This window comes from Meleagris gallopavo, chromosome 9 (assembly GCF_905368555.1).
Source record: "Meleagris gallopavo chromosome 9, MGAL_WU_HG_1.1, whole genome shotgun sequence".
Classification (NCBI taxonomy): domain Eukaryota; kingdom Metazoa; phylum Chordata; class Aves; order Galliformes; family Phasianidae; genus Meleagris; species Meleagris gallopavo.
This window is the reverse complement of record NC_139412.1, coordinates 2733781-2751253: the sequence shown is the minus strand read 5'-3', so window position 1 is coordinate 2751253 and position 17473 is coordinate 2733781. Positions and strand designations below refer to the sequence as shown.

The following is a 17473-nucleotide window of genomic DNA, read 5'->3' as shown; positions in this document are numbered from 1 at the left end:
GTGGGCTGTGGAAAAAAACAACCTTTGCCCCATGGCCAAGTTGTGGCACTTAGTAACGTGGTATATGGTGGAGATGGGTTGATGGTTGGGTTTGATGACCCTAGTGGTCTCTTCCAACCTTAATGATTCTATGCTAATGGTTGCTTTATCCCATTGTCACCACTAACCTGTTGCTACTGAAGCATTTTATGCAAGCAGACTTTCCAGTATTCACTACAAAGCTTCATGGAAGCCATATGGTTTACAAAGATAGAAAGCAGTTACATAGGGCTTTAACATTACTGCATTGCATTATTCCCAAGGGACTAAAGAATTTAAATGATTTTAGTCTTCTCTCTCTTATCAGGAAGTGAAGTATTTCTTAGCCCAAAATAGCATATCAGCAAGTGTAAAGCTATATATCTCCTTTTTGCTAATTTATTTCCTTCAAATTTATGTAGAGAAATGATCGAGAGATGTTTGTATCATCTTGAGAGTTGCATGACCAGCTGTGTCGAAAACCTCCACGTTCCTGAGAAGTACAGAACGTCCCGCTCAAACCCATACGGTTCTCAGAGATTACCACCACGTCCACAGAACAGACCACACTCATGCAACTCTGATTCCTGGCTGCAGGAATAGCTGATCTCAAGGGCAGCAATGCCAATACTCCTGATTTCATCACCAACAGAGCGGAATCGAATGTTTCTCTGAGCACTGAACTACTGGATGTTGGGTTGCATCAGAGCTTAAGCTTTTAGTTTGTGCTTTTCTGGAGAAAGCTATTTAAATCCCTTAACAAACATGTATTTGAACATAGCCAAACACAAGAACACAGTGTCCACACAAAGAAACTCCAGATGCAGTCACAGATACTCTGAGCAGGCTGTATTTTCGGGCACAGTGAGCCCCCAAGTGTCCCAACAAATGCTCAGCAGAGGATGGGCTCTCGGGTAATACAATCACTAAGAGGATGGAAGGTAAAAGAAATGACCAAGAAAGAGAAGGAGAGTGACACAACATTTGTGACCGCCGCTTGAACATCACCTAGAAGATGATATTTTGCTGTGGTGCCACACTACACAAAGGATTTACTTCTGTCTGTGCTACAGCCCACATCCAAGTCATAGAATCATTAAGGTTGTAAAAGACCACTAAGATCACCAAGTCCAACCCCAATCTTCCCCACCATGCCCACTAACCAGGTTCATCGGTGGCACATCTCTGCTGTTCTTGAACACCTCCATGGATGGCGATTCCACTCGTGCCAGTGCCTCACCACTCTTTCTGAAATGAAATGCTTCCCCCCAAAATAAGCTTAGACTGTCCCACTCTGGGAACCTGGATGAGCTCTGGTGCTGTTTTTATTTATTCAGATAAGGTGTTTTCAGGTATTTTCTCAATCTGGCATACCTTGCATTATGGTCAGTATTTTTCCCCATATCCTCAGTACTGAGTTACTTACAAGGAAGAAAAGAAACACATCTCAAGGAACAGAGCATAACATGAGGCCAGAGAGATCTGTAATTTCAAAAGCAGCCACTGACTTTGCCTCCTGTTTGCTTACAGAATGGGAACAGGACACAGCCACCACTTTGGCCTTTGCTCAGTGTGGTGACATGCTAACAGCACTCCAGTTCCAACGCAGTGTTCAGCATGCGCTTAAGTGCTTTGATGGATTTAGGAACATCAAAGCTGTTCAGTGAATCAGCTCCGCTTCTTACTGTGCAGCACACCTTCCTCAACCACAAGACAGCTATTAGGGACAGTGGGTTAATTATCTGGCTGAGCTGCTTGCCGGTGTGAGTCACATTCTTCTTGCCTGATGAGGTTAAAAGCCAGCACGAGCAGTCTTTGCTAAAGTGTGCTCAGTAAAACTGACAAAGGCAAGAAATCACTTCAAGCAAAAGAGATAAGCTGTATTTTGGTCATGCTCACAGACGTCTATTTCCAATTCCAAAACATCTCAGGAGGGCTTGCAAAATGCATTCCCTTTCTAACTTCCTCCAAGCCCATTGCCACATCTGATTCTTTACTCTTGCACAGATAGAAACGGCAGCGTGGGAATGCTCCAAAGAAGCAACTGCAAAATACAATTTCTAGGGTTTTCTAGGAAAGCCAAAAGTTCTGCTCCAAATCCATGAGTGCCACCTGCTGTCCTCCGACCACTGAATGCCTTTTTGACTGCCACACCCTGGTTGCTTCTGAACAAGAACAGATGTACCTTCCACTATAGGAGAAGTACCAGTTTGGAGTTCACCCCTTTAGAACTTCTGCTGTGGGAATCTGAATAGTGATAGAACACCTTGGGTGGCTTTCATGCTGAAATAATTTGCTAGCCCAATAATTTTTGTACTACCCACTTATTCCAGCCCCAGAACCATCACCATGGCAGAGCAGAGGAGCAGTTTAACTTGGACACAGCTTGTTGACAGCTGCCCATGCAGGATGCTCGAGCTCTGTAACCATAGGAGGGAATGAAGGCAGTGCGGGCTGAAGTAGCCCAAAGAAACTACACATCCAGATTTGGAACTGTATAACCCAGACAGCTCAGTGACACCAGCAATTTGGTGCTTCCCCATTTTGTGAGAACACAAGAACACTGGAGGCTCCTTTTACAGGCCTGGAAAATCATTCTCCACAGCAGGACTGTGTCTGGAAGCAATACTAGCAATGTGGTGCCTGCTGGAAAGCACATTTCTCTGTCAGCAGCACAGCAGCTTTTCTAGACAGCCCAGACACCTGCAGGACAGGAGACGCCCTGGTGTGATCTGCTCCACTTCTGTAACCACAAGAAAGGACCAACTTTAAAGGCTCTCATCTAATCGAGCCTGCCTGCACTGAGCTACAAACAGAACCACACTGAAGACGTCTCTACATTAAATCTCAGAGAGAAGACAGCTTGCAGACTTCATGTTGGCATGTTGCAATGTTTTTTCCTTTCTCATATTCACAAGCCTGCAGACTGACTCTCTCCTCAGCCCAGGAGCAGGGCTATTGGCAACAGATTGAACTTCTGCCACTCCTGTAGGATTTCTGACACAGCACAAGCTGGAATCAGCCCTTCAGTCCAAGCAACTACCCAGTCATTGGGTTTGACAGCCCAACTTACAACACCACAAAATAGGATGCTAAAGATTAGAATTATTGTAAATAATTTGTACGTAAAGGGAGATTCAGACTGGATAGAAGGAAAAAGTTATTTGCAATAATGGTGGGAAGGCAGTGGCACAGGTTGTCTAGAGAGGTGGTGGTGCCCCATCCCTGCAGACACCCAAGGTCAGGATGGGCTCTGGATGGGCTCCGAGCACTGATGGAGCTGGGGGTGTCCCTGCTCAGTGCAGGGAGTTGGACCAGATGGCCTTTAAGGGTCCCTTCCAACTCAAACGATTCCATGATTCCATGATCAATTAATCCTGACTTTACGTCCCTCCCTATGACACAACGCAGGTACATCGTTTGCAATCCTGAGAAGGATTAAAGACAGCAGTACTGCGGGACGTGATCCTGTTTCACATAACAATATCTCAGCATGTTAGAACATATTGCACACAGGCAATATCAGAGACAAGGCGAAACTTAACATAAGATCGCCATTTGGGTACAACTGAACTCCTTCATTTTTGAGATTTGCAGAAATTGTAAAGCCCATTGTAAGTTCTATTACCATGAAGTTGAAGTTTGATTTAACATGGGTAAATGAGGTGTGGGCGTACTGATGAATTAGAAACAATGCTATTAGCCAGAAAATTATAGTGGTCTCATGAGGTAGAAAAGGAAACTAAAGAAATGATATTTAGTTAAGTTCTATGATTGGGTGTCTTTTTTTGTTGTTTTTTTGTTTTTATAGACTTGTTTTTGCTTTGCAATCAAGTGCAACATTATTCTATTATCATGGTTATACTGTTATTACAATGTACTTGCAGTTGATTACAAATCAAAGCCAGTGATAACTATGATAATAAAATAACATGCTAACATAATAATCTAGCAAAATGTAATGAAGTGTTGCCATAGATTCAGCAGATGTAAGAGAGTAATAGGGGTACCCTAGGAGAATAGTTACTTCCAAGATACTTTACACAGTGTGGGTTAGGAAACACTTGAAAAAGAATCTATATGGAAAGAAGATAAAGTAAGGTGGAATGGATATATTTAAAAAGCTTCATCTTGGAAGCTGTTTTTCTCATGTTTGTGATTTTCAACATCAACTTGCCATGTTATGCACAGCAAATAACCCTGTTCCACATTTGTGCAGTTGGGATGCAGGCAGCTATTTAGATTTTAACAGTAAAAGCATACTCACAACTTTCATCTTCTGCTGTGTTGATAAGCAATCTCTCTTTGCATTCGTTTTCGACAAGTTGGTCAAAAGGGATAAACAAAAGGTTCAGAATTTTACCTAACAAACTCAAAATTTAAACAGTAGAAAGAGAAGTAGTCACCTTTCAGAACAGACACGAGGACACAGCTCTGCTGCCTCTTAAAACCAGTCATCAATATTCATAGTTGTCAGATATGCATTTACAGTTTTCTGCATCCCAGTGGGTGCCAAATAGGTATGGTAAAAGCCTGTCATACAATTTCCATATCTCAACAACACCAAGACCTTTTCCTACAGCTGTTGCGTCTGATTGTGGGTGGAAGTAGACTTCTATAAAAACAAACAAAACACCTAAAACTTACCTAAAATAAACACATCACAAAAGATTATACATCATCAGAAGGTGGAAATGAATTGGTCAGGGTAACAACTGGTCTATTCTGATATCTCCAACACAGTCAAAGGAGAGAGTCTGCAGCCAGCATGACAACAAGAACAGAAATCAAACCACTCAAGAAACAATAATCAGCAGAATTCTACCAACAATTCTGTCTTGCCCACAAAATATTGCACCTTTTACACGACTAGAGGGTGATTAAAGCCATTCCCCTCGTTTTAACTAAAAGATGGGAGATGAAGGTTAGATGTTGGGGAAATTTGTCACAGAGAAGTGGTGAGGCCCTGCAGTGCTGCCCAGAGCTGTGGGTGCCCCATCTCTGGAGGTGCCCAAGGCCATGGACTGGTGGGGATCAGCCAGCCTGGGGTTATGGAACTGGATGATCTTTGAGGTTCCTTCCAACCTAAGCCATTCTATAATTCCATGATAGGATTGTTAAAAAGTGAAAACACAGAAGAGACTGGAAGAAGTGGACTATATGTTTGAAACTAATACATGAATCCAAAGTGTTGATATAGCACATATTGGAAATCACAGCCTAGGCTCCATGACAAGTTCATGCACAAATTCCCCTCATCTCATTAGCATCTTTAATGACAATTTGGCAGAAAAGAGAGAGAGGATTACATTTTGTTTCTCTTGTGAGTTGTCCATTCAGAAAAGGATTGTACTGCGTCAATAAGGCTGTGTGCAAATTAGTGCAAGGCAGAGAATTTGGCATGTGGCCCTTCTTCCATCAATGTAATTTCCATTTAATTACTGCGCAAGCAGATGAATCACATCAGAGCCTCTTTCCCAGCATGTGCTGATAAAACAAGAAGTGGGAACTTAATGCTACTGTTACTGCTATGTCTCAGGGAGGTGAACTACCCTACAAGGGTATTTGTGCATATTTTAATGATTGTTAGGGAACTGTAGAGTCAGAACTTCAAGGGATATGCCACATGAATTAGAGAGAGACTTGAAAATCATCATTTGCTCTGATGAATTTAATGATATCAATTCAGCAGACAGATGCAAAAGGAAGTAGAAAAATTTGAGTTAATTCTGAGTTAATTCATACAATCCTGGAAAAGTTCATAATTCAAAAAATGTATGAGATGGGTATATTCATCTTACAGTAGATCTAAGTGCTGTTCAGAGGTTTCGCCTTGCTTTTCTCACGATTCCTTTCCTTTGCACAGCAGAGGTCTATGCCATCTATATATGTAGTCTCCTGAACAATAGCAGTGATTTTTCCATGCTTTTAAGCTCAAAGGACTAGTTGGTCCATTTCATACACTTCCACTGACAACGTTTCACTGGGGCCTTGGCATATCATCATCACTTAGGTGGAGCCATAAGGCAAGAAATTTTCATACTATTGCATCCACCACATAAAGAGCATTTCAGCACATTAAGGACGCCACATGCTGAAAAGAAACCATACCAACTTTCACAAACCCCTGCCTGTAACACAGTACAGTGGAAGCAACAAATGTCTTAGGATGTACCCCAAAACAACAGAACGGTGGCAGAAAGCACATATCTACATGCAACAACAGTCTTCCCCAGTGAATGCAGGGTGTAAATCCCACACAGAACAAGGATGAAACAGCTCTACCAGTTATGCATCAAGTCAGGACCGAGTACAGAAATGCAGCTGACCAAGCCTGGAGTGGTTCTGCCTTACCCTAAAGCTCTCCAATATCTGCAGCTGCAGCCAGCACAGGAAAATGAGCCATATGTTAATCTTCACAACAGTCGGCAAGTAGGACCATTCCTGGAAATTGTAACTGCTTGTTGGCAAGTGCAAGGCACACAGCTCACTTGCTCCTCAGCCAGTATCACTCTGCTGGGGTTGAGTGAGAGAAGGGAGCAAGAGCTCAGCATGAGATAAAACGTCCACAATGTTTAGTGTGCGAAAGTGTTGCTGGAGGGGAAACAAGGGCCTTTATGGCAACAGAAAATAAGAGTGGTTGTAGTAACTGGTGTGGGGTATTCCTGATGAAACCACTGAGATGCACCAGCCAGCCTCACGTGGTCATCCCTGTGTTTTAAAAGCCAGCTCACATATTCACTCTACGTAAATGCAGGACGTTGCATTTCCCACATCTCTAAATTAACTTAATGTTTGGAAAAAAGTCAGGAAAAGTGACTATCCATTTCTCCTTGCTATTCCATGGAATTTATTCTCTCTCAAAATCCCTCTGTTTGCAGAAATCAATAGAAGCAAATGTCAGTCCGCAGGCAGCTCCCTTCCTTGCTGAGCAGCTGCTGCTGGAGCCGCACGCTTTGCAGTGTGGTTAGAGAGGCAGGGAACACATTAACTGAGCTGCTCTCCAGATGGCCAACAGATTTGGAAAATGAGGGAGGCCTGAGCTGCAGCTGAGGTTTGCAAAGGGCCACCAGTGTTGGGGCAAGCGTTCATAGCCAAAAAGTCTTTGCAAGAAGTTATCTCAGGTTAAGATATATAAACAGATGTGGTGCCATATAATAAAATGAACTCAGCCTTTGCAAAACGCCTGGAATTCTCATTAAATCATTTCCCTTCATTTTGAGATGTGTGTTTCAACACACCCAAGGGTGGCCGTGCCTCACCCAAGAGCAGTGCTGCTCTCCCTCCCAGATGAGGCTCCATCTGCCCATGGGAAACACGTCAGCTGTCTTGGTTTGACTGGTGAGCCTGGCAAACTGCCTGGCACCTTTACAAAGCAGCAAATTTATCTCCAGAGCTGTTTATTGTCACAGGGTCTTTCTGCTCCTATATAACAATTCTGCTTTCCCTCACTGTCTTCTATCAATTTCTGGTTTGCTACAAAACATGTAAGTTTATATTTCTTTTCAACTCGTAAAAGTTAATTACAATGAGGCAACGCACTTACCGAGCTACTACTGGAGCTAACAGGCTACTGTCATAAAAAGTAAACAAAAAATTCATGCATTTTAAAGCACATTTAGCTTCACTGATTTAGAAGCAAATTGGGCATGAGATGATTGCACTGACAGCGTTAAAACTGCTGCTGTATTTAAACTGACATCAGTTCTCCTGTAAAACAAAGATGTAACTATACTCACTCTAGGTTTTGGGGCTCTATTTACCTTATCAAGCCTTTACAGTGCTGTTGTTTTTAAAATCTTTTGCATTTTCCAAACGTTTTGTAGCAAAAGGATGAAATTAAAAATAGAATTAGATCGGAATCCTTACTTGTGTTAAATAACAGAACTTCAAGGTGCATATTCAGAAACATTCTCATGAGCCACACTTGAACACACAGGTTTTTCTTTTGGATGGGCAACTCTAAAATTTCACTGGGCAGACAAGACCTGCCTGTCAAATATAGAGTCTAAAGTATGACTAATAGCTCCCTGGTTGGATACAGCTGATGTGTTGCGGGTAGAATGGAAAACTATAAGGCCATAAATTCAGCTGGTGCAAGTAAGAGTGGCTCCTTCGAGATCACTGAGGATAGGTTTACCTTTTCCATTCATTTTCAGGAATTTGGGAAGAGGCTGAAGCTGGACTCCATTGTCTACATTTGGACTGCCAAGGAAGCACCTTCCCTGAGTCGCCTAGGTGGAATTTACTCCATTAGTTCTTACGTAGGGCTGCTGTCAGCGGATGTTCTGGGGTAACATGAAGCAATGCAGAAAACTTACCTCCATTTACCAAGTGCTTACCTAAGCTGGTAACAACCTGCTCTCATTAGCAAATTGCTTTCTGGCTTTGTTTTAGACCATAGCTCTTAATTGGTTTAGAGATGATGGGCCTAACTTTGTGCCTTCTTCTGATGTAGCTGTGAGAGAGGAAACACTGGTAACAGATTTCCCTGGGTAAAACTGCAGAGAAACAGCCCAGGTTGACACCTTTTGGAGGAAAGTTGCAAGGCTCATTTACTTCTCCTTACAAAGCACAGAGGGACATCAGAGGCTCTGCTTTTTTCATACTACAGCATTAGGATTTTCTATTTAAAAGCTCCTACTTGCAGGAAAGTTGAGGATGGCAAAGATATGAATTTTGATTTGGAATTGAAGTGCTCAGAGATTTGTCACGGCTTTCTGTTGCTACACAATCCCACACGTAGATCCAGACTTCAGCAGCCCAACAGCAGGCAGACCTGAAAGCAAACAGTCTGGAAAACAGGAGATACGACTGCAATAGCTCTGCCTTACCAACACTTGGCAGTAACAGGACAGTGAGTCAGAAAGTCTTTTCAACTCCTTGCTCTTGTGACATCAGGAAACTCTCTTTGGAGTCTACAGTTTCGCTTTCCCATTTAGATTGTGCAAAATCTGACTTCTTTCTCTGAGGTGATTTGCTTCCTCTACCTTTGCATTTATTTTTACAACCAAAACCAACCAGCCAACCAAAAAATCCTCACTCTCAGCTAAACAGAGTCCCAGAAGAGATGAGTTTTCTCTTCTTCCAACAGAAAACATGGAAAAAAGAGGAGCATCTCTGGGGGCACCAACCACACAAAGCCAACACAAAGGCAATTGCAAGTCGCTCATTCCCAAATGCAAAAGAAAGTGAATGTCCACTGAAACTGGGAACATTCCTTCCTATTCTGTTCCTTTACAAATAGGCTCCCCAGGGAGGTGGTTGAGTCACCATCCCTGAATGTGTTTTAAAACCATTTGGATGTGGTGCTCAGGGACATGATTTGGCAGTGAGTTGTTACGGTAGTATGGTTAGGTTGTGGTTGGACTTGGTGATCATGAAGGTCTTTTCCAACCTGAGCTATTCCACGATTCTACGATCAGGACCTGCAGTCTGAGAAACATTCCAGGCCACCGAGTGTGTTAGGCCATTTTACTGCCCCAAGTGCCAGCTCATTGCTCCTTACCTACATACATCACAAACTTTTAATGGGAGAGTCATCCATGCTTTGTGTGCATTGTAGTGGTAGAGATTTCCTTATATTCAGAGGAGACCAGCGAAACCTCTGGGAGCCTTCTACATGAAGGATGCTGCTGTAGCTGTGCCAAGAGTTATAGCTGTCACCAGGCAGGAGGAGTGTAAAGAGGACTGAGGAGGCAGAGAATAATTCTGGCAAAAGCTCCAGCCTGTCTGAACAAGCTGCCAATATTCCCCTGACCTTACTGTGTTCAGGATCTGGTGCATTCTGCAAGAAGCCATTCCCCAGATCCACCCATAAGCATAAGGAAAATCACACAGTGTCACCAACCTGCAGGCTGTTGTCACTGATCACAATAAAGGAAGCAGCAAAATAACATTCAGACAACAAGATCCATGGTGTTCTTTAGCATTCCTGTTTCACTTCTCTACATTTAGAGGGGAAAAGAGGGACAAAGGGAAGGGAAAGGGGAAGAATAGCTCTTCTCTTTTCTACTTGACAGCTCACCTTTAATCTCAGATTCACGGATTCATGCTTCCATGCAGCATTTACCAGATTAACACAACCAGCTTTGTTCAGGCCCTTCTGCAGGAGGTACCATCCTTCAAAGAGCCTGACAAACCCTCAGGGCAAATGAGTGTGCAGCATCCCTCAGAGCCTATGGAAATCAGGTCCAGGATGAGCACAGCAATGCCCTGAGGTTATTGGGTGTTGCAAGCACGGATTGCATACACCTGCCTCAAAGCAGCCGTGTAACCTTCTGTGTGATCAGGCCTCTCAACCCAACCCAACACAACCAGCAGCTTTGGGTGGTTTGGTGCTGTTTTCCCTTGTGCTGAGTCCATGCACGGCAGCAGATTGGGGGCCAAAGGCTCCATTAACCCACAGCAGAGAACGCAGCCCGCTGCTTAACAGCAAGAGGTGAGGAGAAGCAAAAGAGCATGTTTACAAATAGGAAGAAAATATTATTCTCTGGTGTTTTCTCCTAAAGCTGGCATGTGGGCAGGATCCTCTTGTCAATGGAAACGAGCACGGGGAGGATAATAATAAATATTGCTGCCTACACAGAGAAGAAGGATGAAGCCAACGCTGAGCGATACGCAGGCAGCACAGAGAGGAGAAATAATAAGAAAGAGGCAAGCAGTAAAAAATTTACTGGTGATCATTCTGCCTCTGTATCTGACAGCAGAAATTGGTCTTCAGAGCCCCACAAACCGCTGCTCCACAATGTGGATTATAGGTGAGCTTAAATTAGTAATAAGGACCCGACACAAAACTGCCGGGCTGTATGCATTGCAGGGGAGAGAAGCAAAATTCAAGCTCTCATGAAGCTGGCATTGATTGACAGCCAAGCACAGAGATCTGCTTCTGGTCCCACAGCTTTGGCCACTTCCCATGCAAGTTTCTCAGCAGCACTCATGGGGCTGAAATACAGTTGATAGGCCCTGGTGATTACAGGTAGTGGCTACATTTTTGATATTTCATAGAATCATTAAGGTTGGAAAAGATCTCTAAGATCAAGCCCGACTGTCAATCAGTTAGCCATTAGCACAACAGGTCACTGCAGAGCACGCAGAATGGGGACACAAACTCCCTTATACTACACAAGTAGTCCACCAGCAATGAGGGTAATCCTGTCCCTCTTCCAGCTTTCCATGGGAGGAATGCTGTAGAAATGAATACACTTCTGCAGAGTTCTCAGTTTCAGAAACACACCATATTTTGGTTTAAAAACTATATTTACATGGGAGGATTTGAAGCATCTCTAGCTGTCATGATATGCCATCATGGGGAGTTGTGCATGTTTGGAGCTGACGGGACTCCTGAGTACTGGGTTTGGTAGGTGGATGGCGAAGACATTTGGGTACACAGCACAATGGAGACAAGACTTCCATGGGCTACAGCAGAGCAGGAAGAGGAGAGGCAGCTTTGCAGATGGAAGCATTCGTTTCCAGAGCACGTAACGAATAACAGCACATGTTTTCAAACAGGAAGAGCATACAAGCACACCTTGTGCCATGTAACCTTCATTCCTGCAACTGGAGTTAATGAAGCTTTGCTGAGAGCAGAGGAGGGACTCTTGTGCATTTGTTATGTTGGTTATTAACAGCTAGTTCACTTGTCCTACCTTGGGAAACAGATGGCAGCTCAGGCAAGATGGATATCAGGATATCACGGGGGTTGGGTGATCGTGATGGTTGGCTGCTCCTTGGCATCGTTGTCCCACAGTGCTCATTGTGGCTTTGGCCCCTACACGTTGCACTCAGCAGAGAGCACAGCCTGGTTGGGGGTTTGGGGAAAGACTCAAATCTTCCTTCCAGACAAACACAGCAGGAATTCAGACACAAGGAGCAGCCCGGATCCATCACAAGTCTCATTCAGTACAGGGCCAAAGAACCAACCAAGGGGCCTTGTTCCCACCTTCCTTGTGGGGCACAGGATTTCTGAGGGGGCCATTCAGACCAGTGCTTGGGATATACTAACAGCAAGCTCTGCCAGCTCCACTCCCTCCTCTTATTCTGAAATATCTCTGTGTCTGTCACAGCCCACTTGCCATGATAATACTGCTTCTCATTGCAAATTTAGCAGCTGCTGTTGCTCTGCGTGCTCACAGTTCAGCTGAGGAAGGGACAGATTCATTCCAAGGGAGAGAAAAGAGCTTCTACACCGAAGATTTAGAGTGGGTCCCACGAAATTATTTAGGAAGAATTTACAACGCAAGCCAAGGTTTTACTAAAATCTGAATTTTTATGGGGCTGCTTCCTATTATATTAAAAGCGACAGGCTTTCTAAATCTGCCTGCGAAGCTGCAGCACACACATAAAAACAGCTCAGTTGCCACTAAAGGACATTACCATCTGCCTAAAGAACTGAGAGCAGGTCAGACATTGAACGCTGTTACAATTTTCTCTACTAGAAGAAAGATATATCCTGCAGATGTTGCTTAGAAATGATACAAGACCTCCCCAGGGAGCAGGGTGAATTCTGTAGCGCTATTTGCTCTCCCCAACTTTCACCTGAGATTTAATTCACAAGTCCAGTAAACCCAAAGTAATGCTTTATTATCAGTTCCTCTTTACTCCTGGTCCACCCAGTGTTTCCAATTCATCAGTTAAACAAAAAAAATAGCCCAGGTGAATGGATCCAGCCCTTATTGGTGTCATTCTGCAAGAATCAGATTTGATTTCACATCTCTCATTACAAAAGAATACAAAAGTCTTGAGGTTCTCAGCCAAGATATAAATATAAAAACGTCAAAGTAATGGGAAAGGATAACAAAAGACTAGAATCAGTTAAATTAATAAAAGCACTAAAAATGCAGCAAGAAGACGACAAAAATACTTTAGAGCACTGTGGTCTCTATTTCCAAGTGCTGTGCCTTGCTCAGATGGTGGCACTTTCCCCACCAGCCAGGCTTCCAGTCTTCACTGTGCTAGGTCCAAAATAAAAATTGTAAGAAAAACTAAGAACAGGATAAAAAGGTAAAAATAAGGCACGGATAATCTTTGATGAGATCATAAATGATATTATGAAGAAATCTATGTGAATGGAGCAAGGCCAGCCCTCAATATAATCAATATAATATCCTTAAAAGATAAAGGCTTCTTCTGGAAATGGTTTGGGAACAGACTGATGCTAATACAAATGACCAAATTCCATCTCTGCTGAGGAAGGACACGCAACATCACTCCCTCCTCCTGCCAGATGCCATCATTTGCAGCCCTGAGCTCGTATGCTGGTTTCAGCTCTCCAGACTTGATTCTCACTTGAGCAGTAACTTACTCAGCAACGCCTTGTCCTTGCCTTGCTCCATCAGCTCTCCCTGCAAGCTGTTTGCTGTCTGTAGGGAGCACAACTGCAGAAAGGCAGACCAGGATCGGGTGAATGGAGATGGCAGAGGCAGCTGTTGGACTGACAGCTCTTCCTGCTCCCCCCACCCTTCCCTCTACAGAAAGCTGCTGCAAGTGCTCAGCACATCTCTGTCACTGCATAATAATGATGATAATTAGCAATAATAACAATAATCTGGATGTAAAGCTGCTCCAGCACTTGATGCTAATGGATGCTGCTTCTAATAGCAGCCTTGCTGGAAGCTGTGTTGGGCCACCAGCTTCATGCTGCTGTTTGAATCTCAGGCAGAAGCCTAAAGCCTGGACATGTGAAGACCAGGAGAGCTGGCCACTAGCTGGACACACTGGCAACTCACTGACAGCTGTTAACCCATTGGTCTGAAGTCGTTAGGGCAAAGGAAGGTTCAATACCTCCTGGAATTTCTGCTTGGAAGAGCTGATGTCTAAGACTGATGGTCTTTAGTGGGCACAGTGGGAATGGATGGATGGTTGGACTAGATGATCTTAGTGGTCTTTTCCAACCTTAATGATTTGATGATTCTAATGAAGGAATACAAGCAAAAACTATTTTGTGGGCTTTCTGTTGCCCGTAGCCACTAGATACAATGCAAATCTACCATTGCTTTTCCCTAAATCACCCTAAGGAAAAAATCTCAGTACATTGTCAGAAGCTCCATTATGTGCAAAACAGCTGATGCCCTCCTAGGTCATACCCGTATCTTTAGTTACGTCCAAAGTTTCTCCACTGAGATTAAGCACAGTTTTAATTTTTCATTTACTCTCTCTGATGCTTGCTTATTAATTAGCTCATTAATTTAATTCTTTAGGAATTACATGCCGTGGAAAATGTACTAAGTTGTCAAAAGCAACTCATCTATTAGTACAAGACGTTCAAGAAAGACTAATTGATACATACATCAGAGCACTGTCTAAAAGGTGAAGAACCCAGCATAATGCCTCCTGCCATTACTTCCTTTAAACTTAAGTTCTGGAATTAATTGGCAACCTGATTTTTCGTTCTTAAAACAAACAAATGAAAAAAACAAAACAAACAAAAAAAACCAACAACCCACAAACCAACACAACAAAACCAAATGCACACACAGAAAAGGGAAGCATTTGTGTAGAGAGAGCATCTATTGGATTTTCTGGTTATGATTCAGGATAAAAATGACCACTCATTCTCAGCTACATCTCCAAGCCATGCCTTTGGCCATGAACCCCAGATACTCTCAGGTGAAGCGTGAATATTCCCTCCCCTTAATCACTACTGGTGTTGGATTGTGTACTACCACAGCAAACAATGCAAAACCTATTAAAGCATTTTTAAAAACTTTTCTTGATTTGCAGCACCTAGAAAAAAAAGATAAACTTCAGTGTTCTCCTGGCCATGGCGTGCCTAAAGTGCTTGCAGGCTGCTTGAGAAGGAGGGATTTCCCTGAAGGTCCAATATTAGCGCTCTGCTAGAAGAAAAAGGAATCACTACGGTTCCTCTTCAAATCAATGATATTTACTTGCCTTTAAATATGCAGTGTACTTTAAGCCTTTAAATGACCTTAAGGAATAATTTCTAGGAACAACAGAAAATCCATTTCCATTAGTTTCCAAAGTCTCAGAAAGTATATATGTTGAGGATCACTGCCATAAATTCACCTTTTAGAGTCACCGGGTAACTCAGAATTTATACAAGTGCCGGTCAGTCAAATAATTCTGTATTTATATGCTCCCTGCCAAGTTCTGGAGAACCATAGCAAAGTGCTAAAAATAAAATACCTGCGCTGTAATTTGCAGAAGATTTAGAGATGGAACTATTATGATAGCCCAAAATAAAAGGCTTTATGCATAAGAACTCAATGGATAGGTCTGTATCTAAATCACATATTGATTTAACTCTCTGTAGACAGGTTATATAAGCTTTGGAATTATGTATCCTTGATCAATGTGTTTTCAAAATGAATTTCTAGCTGATTTAATCATTTCAGCAAGTGAAGAAGTCACATAAATATCTCTACATTTTACTTTATAGGACAGTTAACCAATTTCTAATCAAATCAGTAAATAAACAGCATTATTTGTTTCCAACAAATATCAATATTAAAAGAGTTTTCAAAGAAAGTCTCGAAACAGACATAAAAAAAGATAGAACACTATATATTAAAAGCACACCCATTATGTTTATACGTGTGTGTACAAACGTGGTGATCGGAGATAGAGAAGCAAACACAAATCCCTTTGTGATATCCAGTGATGGAGAGTCGTAGCACCGCACTGAGAAATCGGTTCAAAGTCTCAAACAGATAAAAGAGTTGGATATGGTGGGCGTTTCACTCCTCTGAAGTGCCAACCATGGTCCTAGACTCTACCACTACCTTCCCATAGAGCAGGACAAATGTACTGACCCCAGTGTGAGAGGGAAGCAGTAATGAGTGCTCACACCGACACGTGCAGGTCTCACAGTGGTTTCAACAGAGGAAGTTGCTCTTGGGTTAGAAATAGAGAAACTGAGGCACAGACAAGCCAAATGATTCCCTGAAAGGCACAGGGCAAGCTGAACAAATGCCAAGAACTTTCTTCTGAGTGCCCAAACTACCGTGTGCAAAACTCCTTTCTAAGTTAGTGCTCAAATCCCATTTGTGTCAGTGGGATTCAAGCTCAAGGACCGACTGACCTCATTTAGAGCTGCCTCAGCTCCAACCATACCGCCCTGCTTTTCCCAAAGCTCTGGTTTCCCAGCCAATTTGGGGGCAGTTCCACCAAGAAGATAAAAAAGGGACTCAGTGCTGCAGCTTTTCAGGGCATTCTCGGCAATAAAAACCAACACCGACGCTGTGCATGTGTCATTCCTGGCAGCAAGGAAACAAGAAGGGATTGCCAATAAGGAGGGAAGCCACTTACCATACAGCACTGCAATGAGCGACACGGGCATGACCAGGATACCCACCAGCATGTCTGCCACCGCCAAGGACATCAGGAAGAAGTTTGTGGCGTTCTGCAACTTCTTCTCCAAGGACACAGCCATAATTACCAGTATGTTGCCCCCGATGGTAAGCAGGATGACGACCAAGATCAAGAGGGCTGGCCAGTTCTTCTCTCTCACTGACATCCGAGAGACTTCACCCTTCTCAGAGGCATTGAGAGGATCAGATGTAGGTAAACTCTGATTCAGAGTCAAATTGGTGCTTAAAGACCAAGCCATCAGACCACCGTGCAAGCTAAAATCCAGCGTAACAGACACTGTTGTCAAGCTGAGTAATATTCCAGTGCTACTTAAAGTGCTCATCATCTGGGACTGCTTTATCTGTCTCTTAACCGTGCCGCAGAGGTGATCCCTTTTCCAAATTGTGGGTCCAAAGCAGACGTCGAACTTCACAAAACCTGAGCCAGGAAATCATTTGATCTCCCATGGTGAATCAGACCTTACAGAAGTCAGCGCGGAGCTCCTCTGGTTCCCCTGGGAGCAGTGGAAGGCTGACCAACAGCCCTGAGAGGCAGTAGGCTTTGCAATCTCCAGCTGAATCCCAGGTCCACCATTCTGAAAAGGAAAGAAAAATTGCATTCTTAACCGAAATCATAGTGCATACATCTTTTTTTTTTTTTTTTTTTTAATCCTCATGCAAGTGACATTCTTATTCTCTCTCTTCCTGCTGGCTAGGACGTTCTCCAGACTGCACGTAATTTATCTTGTAGGTACAGACTATGCCTATAATCATGGGGGAGAGAGGGAGAGAATCACATCAGTGTGCTCTGGCTGGTTAAAAGCTGATTATCACTAATTAAATGTTTTGTGAAATCTGCAAAGGCAAATGCGAAGAACAAAATATGTTGCGGTTGATAGCCACTTCACAGATACTCTGCCACTGTGTAAAATAGTAATTGCATGAAATTTCAACCAACCCAGACTGTACAGTCACAGCACAGGGTAAACCATCTTAAGCTGGGAGTGGTTGGATATATTTTGCGTATTTTGAGGAAAAAGCACACAGTTGTTGTAGAACACTCAGATGTTAGAGATGGACTCTCCCATAATAATAAAGACCACACTTTGTCTTATTTGGAAACAAACGGTACAGAAAACCCAATATAC

General features: G+C 43.1%; 1 protein-coding gene across 2 annotated transcripts in view; it reads right to left on the bottom strand.

Annotated features, from left to right (window-relative positions):
• The window catches only part of HTR2C (5-hydroxytryptamine receptor 2C), a 72022-nt gene that overhangs the window by 18715 nt on the left and 35834 nt on the right, over positions 1 to 17473 (bottom strand). For both annotated transcript variants that reach the window (XM_031554613.2, XM_031554614.2), the window contains exon 2: positions 16285 to 16921. In XM_031554613.2, coding sequence (XP_031410473.1) covers positions 16285 to 16672 — 388 coding nt within the window. In that variant the 5' untranslated portion in view covers positions 16673 to 16921. The remainder of the gene's footprint in view (positions 1 to 16284; positions 16922 to 17473) is intronic.